The sequence below is a fragment of the Manacus candei genome, unplaced genomic scaffold, assembly GCF_025592945.1.
Source record: "Manacus candei isolate 608988 ecotype Guabito, Panama unplaced genomic scaffold, ASM2559294v1 h1tg000049l, whole genome shotgun sequence".
Lineage (NCBI taxonomy): Eukaryota > Metazoa > Chordata > Aves > Passeriformes > Pipridae > Manacus > Manacus candei.
The window spans coordinates 29,672,116-29,689,266 of NW_026138097.1; the positions used below are offsets into that span (position 1 = coordinate 29,672,116).

General features: G+C 40.2%; 1 protein-coding gene and 1 long non-coding RNA gene across 2 annotated transcripts in view; one reads left to right on the forward strand and one right to left on the reverse strand.

Annotated features, from left to right (window-relative positions):
- Window positions 1-5,845, forward strand: part of LOC127476431 (uncharacterized) — a 41,441-nt gene extending 35,596 nt beyond the window's left edge. The window contains exons 3-4 of the long non-coding RNA XR_007906611.1: window positions 2,352-2,415; window positions 5,602-5,845. This is a non-coding gene — a long non-coding RNA (uncharacterized LOC127476431). The remainder of the gene's footprint in view (window positions 1-2,351; window positions 2,416-5,601) is intronic.
- ANKRD33B (ankyrin repeat domain 33B) overlaps window positions 1-16,826 on the reverse strand; it is a 46,441-nt gene extending 29,615 nt beyond the window's left edge. Inside the window, exon 1 of the mRNA XM_051799318.1 lies at window positions 16,398-16,826. Coding sequence (XP_051655278.1) covers window positions 16,398-16,826 — 429 coding nt within the window. The remainder of the gene's footprint in view (window positions 1-16,397) is intronic.
- Window positions 16,827-17,151: the final 325 nt, after the last annotated feature.

Consider the following 17,151-nt stretch of genomic DNA (forward strand, 5'->3'; position numbering starts at 1 on the left):
ATATCTGGGGGAAAAAAGAGGGAGGAGCAATTTCAAATTTATATTCAAGTACTTGGAATTTCTAGATACCATCTGTCTTTGTAAAAACTGCTAAATCATTAATAAAATATATACACTTTACAAAACAGTTTCAGCCAAGCAATCCAGTTCTTCTACTTCATAAAATTGGAGAATATTGGGATAAACTGTAAAACAGCTATTATTAAGTCAGAAGTCCAAAAATCCAAATAAACAATCTACTCTTTAATTTAGGGATCTGTATCTATGAAAGAAATGGTAGACATTTAAATCACAGATTTTTTAACAAAAGAACGGCTTTTGCTGAAAAGAAACATGCTACAAAAAAGCAGCATGTATCAAATACATCCCATGGAAGTTTTTCAAAGCTCTTTCTGGTGAGCTTGACACATCTCTCTGCTCCACAACAGTTGAATTGCAATAGACTCTTTGAATATGTCAAGACATTGCTTGACTGTAAGATGGCATTTTTGTTGACAGCAGCTCACTAATGAGAACAGTATCTGAACACACGAAGGGACCTTTGCATGATGCTCCAGGCCCCTGGAGAAAAAAAAAATTTAAAAAAAGGATAGGTGGCTTAAAGGGAATTTTCAATATACAGTTGGAAACTAAAATTCATCACAAAAGCTTTCCAATTTCTGCAGCTGAAGATTTGCAAATGAATACCTTTACGTTTTATATAAAAATAAAAGGATAAATAAAGGATATATAAAAATAAAAGGATACAGAAATACAGAAAAATATTGTCTACCTGACTGTTTCCACCTCAGTTTGTGACAGCTTTTAGTATTCACAAGAAGACTATATCCTCTTGCATATAGTGTTGGTCAAACATCACAGCTGTTTTGGACTAGCACTTTCATGAAGCCAAGCATTTATCTGCAGCCGTATTATTCATGTCTTGAAAAAATTAGGAATTAATGAATGGGCCTGCACATCCATGAGCAGTCTGTGTTGCTTTCCAAGATTTTCTGTTACAGGAGGATACTTCCCAACGGCTCAGTATGGCATTAGGCCACACAAACTGTCACGGCTGACCTCACGCTGTTAGAGAGCTCCATCTAAGCAAACAGGTTGGCAAGCTCAGGATTGAGGTGTGTTTCTACCAAAGGTATAAACAAAGGTACACCAGCAACTGCAGAGATTCCTGTAAGGTAAATGAAAGCCTTTGGTAGAAATGGGATTTGGTTCCTTAGAGGGACCTGTCCATTAAAATAGTATAGAGGTGATTTGTAAACACAATTTTCTTCCTTTCTGTGGTGCCCAACTCCAAAGCAATGGAATTTCCTAAGAGATGAGAACAGAGAATCACACTTATTTTGAAGAAATATTGCAAAGAAGATTCCATTAATATTTGTGCAACTTTTCTATTTCATAATTATAAAGAGTATGATAGAGAAAGAAACTCCTCAACCATTGGATAAGGATTGAGTGGTTAGCAGTAAATAGAAATAATTAGAATAAAAAGCTAGGATGAAGAGGTATTTCTACTTTTAAAAAGAAGATAGTACAGGCTGGTGTAACTAAATATCCTATTATAAGTTTGGTGTTTTGTTACTAGCAATGTATGATATTCTTAAGGTAAATTTTCAGCTGTGCAGCCCAATTACATACATTACACTGAGCAAAAACCATGACATTCCCACTCCATAAAGAGTAACAGTCATTTTTCTTGTCCATTTAGCAGTCACTCACAGGCCACATTCATGGATAAATCAAGCAGTTCTACAGGAGACTGAGGCAAAATCAGAAGATTGGCATTTCTGGATTTGATTAATGATTAAATATACCACAACTAAATTGCTAAATGGTAAATATTTTGCCTACATTTATTTTTTCTTGGTACTTCTTTCTGTTTCATAACTGCCTATGTGGAGCACTAGCTGTCCTCCTTCAGCAACACACCTTTAGAGCATCCTTAAATCCATCTGTGTATAGTCTGGGAACGCAAAATCTCAGCAGCATTAAACCTCCACTCAGAGCTCTCCACTGAGCCTCAGCTTGCCAGCCTGTTTGCTTAGATGGAGCCCTCTAATAGCAACAGCTCAGCATAAGAGCTTGTAAGGCACACCAGCAGCACAGCCTACTACCAATGCATGCCTTGTCTTGCCCTGTGGATGGAGGCGGATTTAGGAGTGAGTCTTTTCTGTTCTACAGGGCCTATGACACCACCACACTGTCCTTCATTACCACCAAATCTACAGAGGAGCTATTTCTTCAGCCATGATCTCTAGAAGCAAATGCACTGAGGGCTGTACCTTCAATTCTGCATTTTTTTAATTCCTCTAATGTTCATTTTATCACCCAATGCCTAATGTCTTTTTTTCTAGATCTGACTCTCAACTTGTTCTTTTGCCAAAGAAATGTACAACAAATACTTTTAGTTCTGAAAAGGTAAGAAATGATGTTCTAACTATGTAGACTTCAAAGTGTCTGAGCCCTTTATTTCACAAAGAGTATTCTAATTGTGACTGAAGCCCAACAGACTGTGCCCAATTCAACCCAATGACAGCCAAAACCCCCTTCTATACCTCAGTTAGAAGATAGTTGTCAGATGAAATTGCATCAGCTGCATGAAGACAATGACTCATACAGTAGCAGTAAACTGAAGGACATGTGTACCTTGATTTCAAAGACTCTTTTTCAGGTTATGATCCTTTTTATTTCTGAGTCAAGGGTGGGGGGGTGTCCCTGACAAAGTGTGTGCTAACTTATCCTAGTCAGCTGGATATTAGAAAGCATCGGGAAGAAATAATCAAGGTCTTGGCTCTATTGGAAGACTAACAACTTATAATTTCCTTCTCTTTTTAAGTTCATGTACAAGGAAAATAGCTTTTACACCCAGATTTGAAAATTACTGATTTAATAGCATTTTACTTTTCATATATTTTCATTCATTCATATTAAATTGTTTGTGGCATGAGGAACCTCATCAGTACATGCCTCTCCCATCATATATTTCTGACCTAAGTATTTGCTTAAAGGACAAAAACTCCTATTAGCTTAGAGAGATTTAAAATCTTTTCAGAGAATATAAAATCAATTTTCTTAGTAATTCGTGGTTTCTCCTGCTAAAATTTTCATCACTGTTTCAAAATGCCTTGATCTGGAGATAGGCTGTGAAGTTGTCAGTTTCCACTGGCTTTTATTTTTAATTCAATAGGAATCAAGGTGGCTTACGTCTGTGCAGAAAAACTGCAGTGTAGTAAAAGCAACAGGAAGGTCTGTTGAGATCTTCCTTTACTCACATTGATGAGAAAGGCAAAATTTTACAGAAATGAAAAGAAATGGAATCCAAAAAAATATGAACAAATATGGTCACCTTCCACTTAACAAGTTCATATTTCTCATGATCTCAGAAGATATGGTTTTTCATTTATCTTTTCTTTTCTCTTTTTTTCTTTTCCTTTTCTTTTCTTTTCTTTGAGGAGTGGAAGCTAACATTTTTAGAGGGTTTACAATAACTAACCAAATGCTGCAGTTTCTTATCCTAGATGTTCTAAGAACTCTGTATCTCTATTAGCTAGAGAAATCACAGAGTAGTTGTGGAAGAATGATAAAACTTATGTTTTTCTCCCTCAGTTTTCAGGCACCTGGAAACAGCAACAGGTTTTCCCCTAACACATAGCATTTTCAAATATTTTTCCAGGTGTTTGGAGTTGTTTTTCTATTTCTCTGACACAAAATGAGAGAATGCTACTTGGCAATACGGTAATAATTTTAAGAGCAGAAGATCTGGTCTTTTCATTTCTACTTGAAAATTGTGGGCAGGCTGTTTCCTGTTACCCTCAGAGTCCAGCTCCTTCAATCCACTTCTGGAAAGAAACAAACTATACCAAATATCCAAAATGAAGGCTTGTCACAATTAACTAACATCAGGATCAAAAGCCTACAGCCAAAAATCCCCTTCTCCCCCTTAACATTTGTAAATCTCACACTGTATATTGGTACAGTAGAATTTCTGTAAATAAGGTGATTATACTGATTGATATTGCCCTGTAGCAATAATCTTAAAAGCTCAGCCAATACAGGTAGACTTCAAAATCATATAATTAAAAATGATATTATGACTGCAGTACCACCAATAATGAGGTAGAGCCATTCCAGATACACTCCCTGAGGACTTTGATATCTGAAAGGAAACAATAGGAAACAGCTCAGGGAAGGAAGAGAAGCAAGTTTGTGAAAGTAATGATGACAGTATTTGAATGATTTTATTAGAGTTTATATCACACAAACGATGCTCACTAGCTTTTTCCTCTGTGACTGATAAGCTGCTGAATTCTATAGGCTTTGCTATTTCCTTTATGATGCATGCTAACAATTTAGTAATAAACCAGAACTGCTGCAATCGCTGTATTAGAAATTGAATTTACATGAGAAAGAGGAAAACACTGTATTTTTAGACAATACTCAAAATCCAAACTGAGTAACTAAGCACTATTTTAAAAACCTCCTCCCCAGAGAAATGTGTTTTGTGGATGGCAAGGAGTAAACAGAAAAAGAAGGTCCAATACACACATTAAACTCACAACTGCAAGTACAATTACTATTTTGTGTTACAGAAACATCAGTACTGACAGTACTGATTATTATTTTTTCTAAAATTGTCAAACAATTACAATTTACTCTTACCATTTATAAATTCTCAAAACATGAATTTGGAAATATTTTACCTAAATTTTCAAAGTCTGCAGATTGACGAATGAATGAAAGTAGGCTAACATGACAGGATTATGAACTGTACTCTTCTGGATGCCCAACTTGTCCAAAGAATAATGGCAGTATAGAGAGCTAGATGCTGAAGTCCTTAAAAACACTGACCGTGTTACCCTCTAAGCAGTCCAGCTTGAAGCTGGTGGCCCTCATCTCACTCTGCTGCCACAACTCATGCTGGAGTCACTCGTTCTTTCCATCAACACTAAAGGAGCCCCCGTGTTTTTAAAATCCTTCCTCTCTGTGATATTTATCACTAGATCACACATATTTATGACATTTATTTGGTGAGGTTAACCTGTTTTGCCACATGGTTATTGTCTATGTACCTACTACAGGAGGGTAGTTCCTACTGATCTAGTATCAGGTACTAAAGCTCCAAAGGAAGATCACAGAACTTTTTGCTGACACTTGATAGCTGGGGGATTTCACAGTTTTAACAATAGCAGAAAAGAGAGTGTTAGACCTGAGATATGAGAAGCACTGGAGAACAGTATCACCTTATTCGAAACCTTCAGGTTATTTTTTTTTCCTTATTTGAACTCAGATCCTTAGAGGATGATAAGTGATCTGTGAAATGCACAGTAACAATTCCATGGATGTATACCTGAATACCTCAGCTCTGCCTGCACCCATCTATGAATGGAGCCTCTGCTCATAAATCAGCTGTGCTGACTGTAATAAGCATAAATTAAGTCAAGCTAAAAATGCCCAAAGAAAGAAAAAACAGCATTAGCAAGTGAAAGACATTTCATAATCTCGTGCCTTAGAAGAAAATAATTTGAGTGATTAATTTTAAGAGAAAGGCTGACATTTATTTACCATCTCTTTTTTTTTTTTTTTGTTCTGGGATGCTGATATTAGAATCAGAGAATCGTTACGGTTGGCAAAGACCTCCAAGATGATCAAATCCAATCTTCAATCAAATGTCACCATGTTCACTAGGCTGTATTGTGAAGTGCCACGTCTACTCATTTCTGTAACATTTCCAGGGATACACCGGCGGTGACTATACCACTTCCCTGGAAAACCTGCTCCAATGATTCACCATTAACGCCCTTTTCCCTTGTCCTGTCACTTGTTACCTTGGAGAAGAGGCTGACCCTCACCTTACCACCTCCTTTCAGGAGCTTTAGAAGCTCACTGCTTCTAAAATGTCTAAGTTGGCTAATTCAATGTCTGCTTCGTGTATCACTAACAGGATGATTAGGAGGCAATGCATAGTGGGAAGGGACTATGATATCTGATTATATTTTTGAAATTCAAATGCAAATTTTTCGAACTCTTCAGGCAACTATATATATTGCCACAGTTGTAATTTGGTGAGGCAGCTCTTGCTACCTCTTTGGTGAGGTAGCTCTTGCTACCTCACTCCCTGGTTTTACAGGGAGTTTTCCACATATATGTAATGGATCCCATACACTTCATGGGAAGTTTTATGGAGATAAATATTGCAAATACACTGAAACATCTGACTTTAATAAACTGCCTACATGCTATTTCAATTCAAGTAAGGTACTAACAAGATTATCGTGTACTTAGTACTCAGTTCCAGTTCCTATTCCACAGGCAGTTCTATTCATGGGTATCTTCACTGATGGTACAGCCCTGTTGCATCTTCACAAGAGGAAGAATTTTCTGGACTGCAAAATGCCCACAGATGGTACAGCATCAGTGAAGTAAAACAAAAGTAAGCACAACCATAAATAGGTGGCAAGGAAGATTCAGTCCCACCCTACATAAATGACAACAGGACACAGCAGGTTTTCCATCGCACTGACTAGTGCTAGCAGAAGGTTAATGGGGTACCCCAGAGCCACCAGAACCCTTCTGCACAGATGCTGCTTGCAGCCTGTGGGACAGTCTTTACCTGGGGGATTGCACCTGTCCCTGAGGTAAAAGGGAGATGCTTTCACTCCATTCCCAGGGACCTTGAAATTAAGTGTTTTCCTTCCCCGTCACCCATGAAAAGGTAAATGGTTTTGTTCACTGCTCAAACTATTGGCCAGGTTGCCCTCCAGGAACATTGTGTGTTTAATTCCAGGCTGGGAATTCTGCCTGGGGAGCTCTGCTGGAGCAGCATGGCAGAGCAGTGTCTCTGAAAAGGTCATGCTGCCCAGTTTTCCCTGCAGATAGGGCTTCCCTAACACAGCAGTGTGCCTCCAAAGTGCCTGCAGCACAGCAAGGAAAATATCCTGTTACTTTGCAGATATAGGTTTCCTCTGGCTGCTGTTGCTCCATACATCTGGGTATTTACTATGTAGTACAGCTTGTCTCAGTGTAACCAGAAAACTCCTCTACCATGTTTGTATTTTTTATTTATTTTTTATTGCAGAGCTTAGAAGGGGTCGTCAAGTCTATACACTAAGATCTCATTAATATTTGTGATATTTCATTTCCCAAAACTGGCCAATACTTGTTATCCTATACTCTTTGTCTAACAAGCTATTGTTACTTCATGCTCTTTACAGAAAATCTTTCTCTATAGAAAGAAAGATATTTAAATTAATTCCTTTATGGAGCTGAGCTTTGACTCTTCCTTCTCTTAAAACCTTTATCAAACCGATGTCATTCTTGCAGATAGACAGAAGTACTCTCCCACCTTTAAAAGATCATCTTCCCTTTTCTTCTTCCCTTTCCACACCTAAAGACACTTATGAATACATGACTACCTTTCCTGTGTTTCCCAATCACGTGGCAAAAAGGTCATCTAAGCCTTTTTACTATTAGCAAGATAGCTGCCAACAAATAGCAAGATACCTATGTTTTGTAAAGAAAAAAGAAGAAAAAAGAAAGACAAATAAAAGGCGGAAAAAAGTGCCAAACCCCGAAAGGCTGCTTTTATGAACAGATTGAATATATTCTGTTATCTGCCACTTTTCCACTTCAGAAAATTAGTAACAATGGCTTATGTGTGGGCCTCTCCTCCACAGTAATAGAAACAAAATTTCAAAACTTCCCGCAGGGCCCAGTTCTGAGGCAGGGTTGCTGCTGACAGCATCTCTTGCCACCAGTGGTTGGTCTGTCTACACACAGGCTGTCCTAAAGATAAGGACTTAAGCACTGAGAGGCAAAGAGGCAAAAGACAAAAAAAAAACCTCCAGACCCTCATATGTGAGAGGGTATTACCGGATCAGGCTCGGAACGTTATACATCCGAAACGTGTGAAGCAACAAAAGCCCAACGGTGAGTCATTCCCGTTCTGCATCAGCTTGCTTTTAAATTGCTCCCTGTGGAATTTAACAGACATAATAGAAAATAAAAGAATTGAAAAACGGGAACTATTTCCACATAGTGAGTTTTTCCCACAGTGGATACAATTTGAATTGCTAATTCACTGACAGATGTGCAACCACAGACTCTGTGACAACCATCTTCTTCTTATGGTACTTGATAATTTCTCATTGTGACACAGTGAGTATGCTAAAAGATTATATTTAGCCAAGGTTGGAGAGTTTCCATTTTTGTATTTAATTAAAGAATCCTTAGAAATGGATAAACTGAAACCTATGTGGCATAACATTTTAAATAATTGCAAAGAGTAACCTTTTGAGAGAAATTTTATTTATGAAAACATTAAAAGTGAACTCCTGTCTCTGATAAAGCTTGTGGGAGTTCTTCCTTGCTTTCACATTCTCCAGAGATTTTCTTTTCTATTTAAAAAAATCTACCAGAAGTTTTTAGTATATCTACCTCTAGTTTTTAGTGCAACTCTACCTCAGTCACACAAGATAAACCTAATTCCACAGTGCAATAACAGACAATACAGAAAGAATATGCAGGAAAACAGTTAGCAGGCAATATACTGTCAATTGCTAAAAAAACCAACCAAAACTAACCAGAACATAATAACTTGTACATACGAAGTATAAAAACTGGAAAAGGTAAGAAAATTAATGATAAAAATACCAATTTTGGAAAAACTGAAGCATTCTATGATCTATGTTATCCTACTTGGAAGCTATCTTATCATATCTGAAATAAGTCTCCAGTAAATAGCAATTATACCAACTTAAATAGCTATTATAGCAACTTTAGTAGCAGTGTGATTTTCAAAACACAACAAATCATGCTAGTTTTGGTACTTTGAATTGAAAAACCTAAAAACCAATGGTAAATTAGGAAAACCACTTGGGATTCAGAGAAAACCTGGGCCAAGCACTGCCTATGTGGTCATCATTGGTCCACAGCAGAGACGTTACCTCTGAGTAGCTGGACATGAGCTCTCATGCCAGAAATGGTTTCCTCTGGCAATGCACTCACACACTCCATGCTCATCTAGCAAGATTTTCTACAAGGCTGCTTACACCTTCCAAATCTACCTATATTTCAAAATTAATTGTGAATTTTACTTGGTGATCACATATTACTTCTCTTTTGAAGAAGAAATATGTGTTTTAATGAAATGTAATTTAAAATAAACCTGATGAATGTTAGGCTCACCTGGTAGGAAGCAACTAGCACCTGTAAAGTCATACAAGAGTTATTACTCAGTCTCACTATCATTCTCCTCTGTGAAGATGAAGTACTACCAACACATAGCAGTATGACAGTAAAACAGCTGATTTTTGTGGGCCTCTGTTACACAGCAATCTTTTCCAAAATGTATAACAGGGCTTTGCTTTTTTAATCTTTCAATCTCTCTCTTCTTGAGTAGTAGAACAGATTTTGAACATAACAGTACCTGCTGAAATGTCTGAATAGTTACAAATAGATATTTTGATTATTTGTACTCATTGTTCAACATTTGACATTACTTATTTTCACAGTTTATATTCCCAAGCACACACACAAGACTGTGTGACTACATAAGATGACAAGTGCTTTCTGTGCCGCACACAAAAGTGAACATTAATGCCTCTTTCAAAAACCTTTTTGAAATGTCCCTTGAAACCCAGTAACAAGTCAGACTGAGTGAAAAACAAGCAAAACTCACACCTTTGAAAAGGGAAGTCCCTGTTAAGGGGATGAGCATCTCCCTCCCTGCCTTTCCATCTGTCAGTGTTGACTCTGAGCCTCCAAGAGCCACAGCCCACACCACTGCTTCCAGCACCAGCAGGAACAAAGCACATGAGAGTTAGGCTCTTCATGATGCTGAAAGATGTGGCACTGGAGACCTGCTGTCCCTCACAGCTGGCACCTGGATTCACCGCTCCTGTGGTACTTCTTAGCAGGTAGCTTTGAACCCAGTGCCTAAAACAGGAAAATTTCTTCTTTCTTCCTCGGAGCTCTTGCCTTGAGACCTAAAGCTTTGATAGATGAGGTACAGATGTTGCCTTATGGCAATTACCTTACGGGTAAATTCTTAGCTTGTAGCCAAAGACTTTAGGAATTTAGGGGCTTTTGAATCCCTTTTCTTTCTCAGCATACTTAAAGCCCAGCAGCTCCTACTGAAACTAAGCAGGACCCACTTTTCCAGAGCAATCAAATAGTTCGTAGTAGTGCTATCTGTTTTAATTTCCCAAGATTTCTCAGTAAAATTTCCCTAAAAATTTATTGAGGAATCTTGGGAACCTTTACAGGAGGAAATTAGTTGCCAATATTCCTTCCTGAGTATACCTTAATGAGAACATAAATTTTTATTTCCTAATGGGATGAAGGAATTAGCAGTGTCACTTTGTGCACTGTGAAATAAAGCTTAAATATTCTCCTAGAAAAAGGCAGTAAGGCAACTCAAGGTCACATGTTATATTAAAAACACCACTATATATCTGTCATAATTACTGATGACAGATTTCCCAGACAACCAATCTTGTTAGACTATCATTACATTTGAAAAGTAGCTATATTTTTTAACATCTGGAGTCAACCTGTACCTGGGTAGCCAGGATCATCCCTGCATCTCTGAGGAGCTCTGCAAGTCCACATGCTTGATTTAAGACACCAACATGAAACACTGCTTAAACTGGAACTAAAGGTTGATATGAGCTTTACTTCTGTGCTACTATCAGACTGAAAACATCCCTCCTGTTCCGTACACTTTGCATTAAGCAATTTGTCAACATTCTTCAAGGAAACTACTCTTCATCTGGTTTCTCTAAAAGTTGCATCACTTGAAACTAGATTAAATTTGTACAACTTTCTCATGTGACCTTTAAATCTGTATCTATCCATTTCAATAAGAGTTACATCTATTAGCTAATGCTGCTTTTGACACTAAGTACAAATTATATCTTACTACCTGTCAACTCCATGGAGAATGCAGCAGGTCTGGCCGTGCATTTCCAGCAGTCTACTAAAGACCTGCACTTCCATTCTTTATGTCTGTGCACCCTCATGGTCCTTATTAACTGTTCTCTTTACTCCACAGAAATTGTGTTCCATGCATATACTTTTTCTTCAGTCAAGTTATTCAGTCAAGTTATTTCAAGGGATATCTTCTTGCGCCAGGTTTACAAAGGCATTACTCGCCTTACACTCCAGATGAATGCAGACAAGGGCAAGCAGACAGCTAACCTGCCCACGTTCTTCTGATAATGCCTCCAAGTGCCTACTTGTATCAATCTGGCCTATGCTCTGGTTAGCTCACCAAATTCCCTCTTAGCCAGCTGACTTCATATTTTCCATGCTTTATCTACTCCTTTCTGATGGCTTCCCTTGAGCTGTAATTACTGTATTTGAAGAGTTCTGAATTTGTTGTGAGCAGCTTCTGTATTTTGATAACTATTATTCCTTGCCTTACTTGCTTACCTCCTTTTTAAGCACAAACACATATTTCCAGGGGTATTTTTTACTGTATTTGGGTATTTCTGTACTTTTTGAAGGATTTAAATTAAATTACTTTTGCTGTTAGGGTCTTTTTAAAAGTACTTATACCCTAAAAAATTCTCTTTCATGGTTTATAGTCTTGATTTTAAGTTTCAATACAATTGTTGCCATGAGAATACCTTGTATAAGATAATAAGAAGGAACTGAAACTATGAAAATAATAATTATAAAAAAAAGGATTCCCAGCACTGTAGCAGATGATGTTCTTCGAAGCCTTTCTCTGACATGGGATGTCTTACACTATGTGCCAGCACAACTGAAAAGCAACATACGACAGGGAATTCTTCATCCCTCACCAAAAATGCTGGACTGCTTATTTTTTATTTTTACAAGTTAGCATTGTAAAGATAATGAAAATAATAAAACAGGTTAAAGGAGTGTTACACAGGCTCTGGCATTTTTTTGTGATACAAGCCTTCCTAGAAAAGTATTATCCAGCACAATGTTCCCTCACCCAGAAAGTGAGAGCTGAACCACTGCCTCCCTGTCCTTCATAACCAGTTGCAATTTCACAAGCCTAGGCCTTTGGCAAAGACAAATTCAGGTGTCAGCTCCATGGAGGATTCACTTGCATCTCTCTGTGGAAAACTGAAGGACAACACTCCCTAAATTGGCTGAGTTGCCTGAAGAAGTTTGTTGTGGTAGTTCGGAGCCAGCAGCCCACTTTGCCCTGCTGAGGAGTAGTTTGCAGCATAGGGCAAGGAGACCAACATGACATGCCTGATGCCTTGGATACTGTCACAGGTCCAGTAAGGAAACTGGATGAGTGATGCCATTCCCAAACAAACATTCACAGTGCACAGTGCACAAACAAGCCTAGGCTGCATTCAGAGAAACATTTCCACAATCATCTCCATAGTTACTTATGGGACTGGACAAAAGACTCATTGAACAATGACATAAAAAACCAAAAAGCTGAAAAAGACTACAGCAGAATATTCTCACACCTAGATTACCTCTAAAACACAAGCTTACAGAACACCTACTAATACAGGCCATACCACATGGAAGGTTAACACAAAACCTTTCTGTGGATTAGCTACAGTGACTATTTTCAATCTGGCAAGGGAATGTTCTTGAGCTTCTTTTCTTTCTCTCCCCCATCTCTTAATGCCTTCGCTATTGTCATGGCAAATTTCTAAATTTGCTTGCATTCTGCAGTTAGGTAACACCAGATTTTGAAACTCTGTTTTTCTGAGTATATTTATAATCCTGATCACTAGGCAAACTTTGATATTAAATAATGTTAAAATTATGAGATATGAATATCTGAAATTCTAGAAATGTAGGTAGTGAGGAGGCAGAACCGGTCTCCATGCAACACAGTGAAAAGTAGCACCATTACCCAGATGACACTATAGTCTCAGTCAGGTCAGGAAAGTTCATCAGAACCATGATTTTATTTTCCCACATATATTTTCAAATCCCTCTTTAGTGCTAGCTTGCGGCAGGTAAACATGTAAACATTAATGAATGAGAGGTCACCCTGCATGATGTACAATTAGTGTATTATTATGGCATTGGTATTTTCCAATTATTTCAGTATTAGCTTGCGCAAGGAGAGGAAATCAGCAGTACCAAGCCAGTCTTTCAGGATTCCATATACAGACAGCAGTACAAGAGAAGATCGAGGGATCAGCCCTCTGGGGGTCCCCCTCAGACAACAATATATAAACTGTTGTTGTCTTGACAGTAACGAAAACGAGACAGGGAAGGTACAGATCTTCAGGCTACATGTGGTGACTAATAAATCAGATGTTGTGAAGTCTGGTTTACTGCAGGAAGGTGAATTTAATGAAAACTTGCGCCTGGCAGGAGGTTCTGCAGCTCACAGAGTATGGGGAAAACACACTTCTGAAGAAACGACACAAAAAAGCCACTACCCAGCCTTGGCAAATTGACTCAAAAGAGACAATTGATGTATTCTGACTAAAAGGATGGAAGAAAATAAGTATGGTTGCCTCTGGATCCTAGCATTTTTAGGACTAATTCCTTCCAAAGGAAGGGCTGTTTGTGCCCAGTTTAGGGCATTTGGAAGTTTCTTCTTCATGTTACATTTTATGAGCACAGTTTAATCGCTTTCAAAATCAAAATATGGTATCATCTTACTATAATAACCTGTTACTTGCTTTGCCTATTCTGAAGAAAGCCTGATCTTTATTTTGTGAAAATGAAACTTTACTGTACTTACCAGAGGTTATCAGATTAGGATGGTGAAAATAGTTAATATACTCAGTTGCACAGCCCTCTCTTCACCATCCCTCTTCTCAAAAAGCAAGTTATTCTTCCTTCTCTCTCCTGCCTCACAGAAAAGAAACAAAAACTTGGAACAAGCAAAAGTTTGGCTTATTTGTTCACAGTGTAAAAAAAAAGCTTTCCAATAAAAGCATGCAAGATAGCACTGTAAACAAACATTATCTTGGTAAAAGAAGATGCTGAAAGTCACCATTAAAAGTTTCAGCAACCAAAAAAATTCATTAGCATGACTGGTGTATGTAATTTTTCTGTTACTTTGTGGCAGCAAAATTGTTTTGTTCATGGATAATGTCCAATGACTTTATATTCAAATTCTAGAGCTACAAAAAATCCACAGAAAGTGCAATAAAAGACCTGAGCAAAACTTACCTTTTGTCAGGTAAAGTTCTCTGAAAAAAGGTGGTTTTCCTTTGCAAAATAATGAGAATTTCCCTCATGTCCTGAGGGGACATCAGGACTGTAGTCCTGAAACCTGAAGTTTCAGTTTCCTGGTCAAAAGGTTTCTCCCATCCCATTCACATCTATCTGGAAAAGATATGCTATCCTGCTCTGAACCGCTGTGATTAGGGCACTTCTGTGAGGGAGGCAGAGAGAGCAACTAAACTCATGTCTCCCACATCATTCATAAAGTTTCAGAAGTTGCTGAATTTCAGAACTTCTTTTACTTTGTTTCCATAAAGAGTGGAGAAAATAGAATTTGATGCCAGTGTTTAATTGTAGGTCAAATGGAATATTTGTCTAAGTAGATAATTTTATTTTATTTTTTTACAGTATGAACAGAGAGGAGAAACTTTCTTTTTGGATTCAAGCTACAATTTTGTTTCCTTTCTGTGAAGCTGGAGAGATAAAGAGCAACTTCTTTTTGGGGAAGTGGGGTGGTGAAGGGAAGAACTGTCCAAATAGGTAAATTCACTGTTTTCACAACCCTGATCTGATCACCTCTGCCAAAGGAATTGCTGCAGGATGATGGGCTGATGCCTAGGCTAACTTTTCTATACCCCTTGACTCACCTCTACAGGACCCCAGCCCTGAGGTGGGGGATCTCTGCAGCTTCACAGACAGCTGCTTACCCTCTGTTGGGTGGGAAGGCCACCTTTTCAGAGAGGACAGCTCTGGGGCACTTGGTCTTTTATGGCATGGGTATGGTGGGGCCAAACCTCCTGCATCATCACACACTTGAGACACACTGAATCAGCGGACCTCAGAAGTTGCTGGAGCCCAAACCCCCACACAGTGTCACGGCTGGGTTTGGGCTCCAGCTTAAGCACAGAACTAATATAAAGGATAGGTATATCTGCAGGATCTTCAAAATCTCCTGTAATGAATATTTGGATCTCATGTGTTACCAACTAAAGTATAACCATGCCATACCTTGGCCTGGGCAGAAGAGTTGAGTTAAAATATTTCTGCCCTGCGTTGCTCATTCCCACCCTCATGCCATAGGTTGCTGCTCCCTCAGATGTGTTAATACAATATTTTATCTTTTTCAGAAATTTACAGTAAATTAGATCCCTAAAAATCTATATTAAAACCAATCTTTTGGAGAGGAAATAAAGGTATTTGTAGGAAAAATCTTACAAGTACATACATCTAAAATGCAAGAAAAGCCCTTCTCCAAACAGCACCAAACACAAAGTATGGCATTTTTTTTGAAGTAAAGACCACTTATGTTACCAGAATGAGCAAGTCACTTGCCCAATTAAAATAACACAGGCTTTCTTTCAAAATATTCCTGTCACAGAGTAGTCACAGAAATGTTTTGCAGATTGTTTATGAAAACTAAAAGTAGAAATTTCTTAGTTTTAATACAAACTGTAGTGATAGTTGTGAAAGGAACTGCTGTTGTTAGTCTTCAATATTGCTGTTTAAATGTCCCACTTACACACTACCCAGGACATCTTTCTCAAGTTTTCAACTTCTGATTTAGTGAAGTACACTTCTGTCCTTGCAATTAACTAAGTAACAGGCAAAAACTGAACCACAAACCTTGTACTGACACAGACTCCAAAAATAGTTTACAAGTAACAGAATAAATACCAGGAGAATACTGCAAATTATGATTTCAGCACAGGAATACCCCAAGCCTTGCTTGGCATCCTAGGAACCAGAAGCAAGCTTACATTTTGGGGGGAGAGAAAGTTAAAAAAAAAAAAAAAGTAACCCCACGAACTTTTATCAGTTGTTCAAATTATCAAGGTGAACAGTGTGAAGTACTGCAGGGGATAGACATCCCAGACGGACATCCAGAAAAAGAGGAAGGTTTAGTGATGCTGAACACAACCATTACCAGCCACTCACGTCCCCGATAAACTGTGGGAAAACAAAACCCAATTCAAAACTGATCGCGGGAAAACTCGAATCTCAGCCTTTCTCTCATCCCATAAACTGGACCTTCCTTAGCCAAAGGTGGAAAGTCATGCCTAGCAAAGCAAAGCTTCACGCCCTTCTCTGCTCCTCGCTGCTTGGAGTCCCGTGCCCCAGCAGCACCCCAGCAAATGAGAGGGGTGTCATCCAACACAAGCACGGTTGCCCCCGCCCCCCTCCCCTCTGACTCTGCTCCACGGTGCGGAGCAAAGGCGGCGCGACAGCCAAGCCGCTCTTCCCTCGGCTCCCGGGGCGCGGCGCGGGATGCTCACCCGGCGATTGCGGTCGGCCTCCCGCACCTCCTCCTCCCCGGGGCCTTGGCGGATGAGCGCCTTCAGCACGATGCTGTTGTTGGTGCAGCAGGCTCGGAAGAGGCTGAGCGCCTCGGGGCTGTCGCGCTCGTCCCCGTCCTGGGACCAGGTGTCATCGTCGTCGTCATCCAGCCCCAGCGGTGGGTAGAAGGAGTCGTCCGAGGCGATGCTGCAGGTGTCAGGCAGCTCGGAGAAGTCCTCGTACTCCTCGCAGTCCTCCTCCTCCTCCTCCTCCTCCTCCTCCTCGCCCGGCTCCTCGGCGGCAGCCCCCTCCGTGCCCTGCTCGGGGCTGCTCTCCGCCTCGGCGCCGGGCATCTCCTCCGCCGCCGCCGGCGCGGGGCAGACCCTCTCCCCGGCCAGCTGGTCCCCATGCCCCGACAGCAGCACCATGTCGGGCCCGGGGCCGGAGCGCGGGAGCTCCCCTCCGCCCCGAGGGGCGCCCTGCCCAGCGGCCAGCGGCTCCGCGGCCTCGGGGCGCTGCCCGGGGGGTGCTCACGGCGCCCGCAGCCCCCGCCCCGCCCGCCGAGCGCTGCCCCGCCGGGAGCCGCTGCTCTTCCCCGCGGCGGGCGAGGGGTTCCGCTGTCCCCGCTCACGCAAGTGTCAGCCCCCTCCCGCGGGTGGCCCCGCAGCAGTCCGGCGGGTCCCCGGGCCGGGACATGCCGCTGCCTGCGGAGGGGCTTCCCTGGGGGCCGGTCCGGGCTCGCTCAGCGCCGCC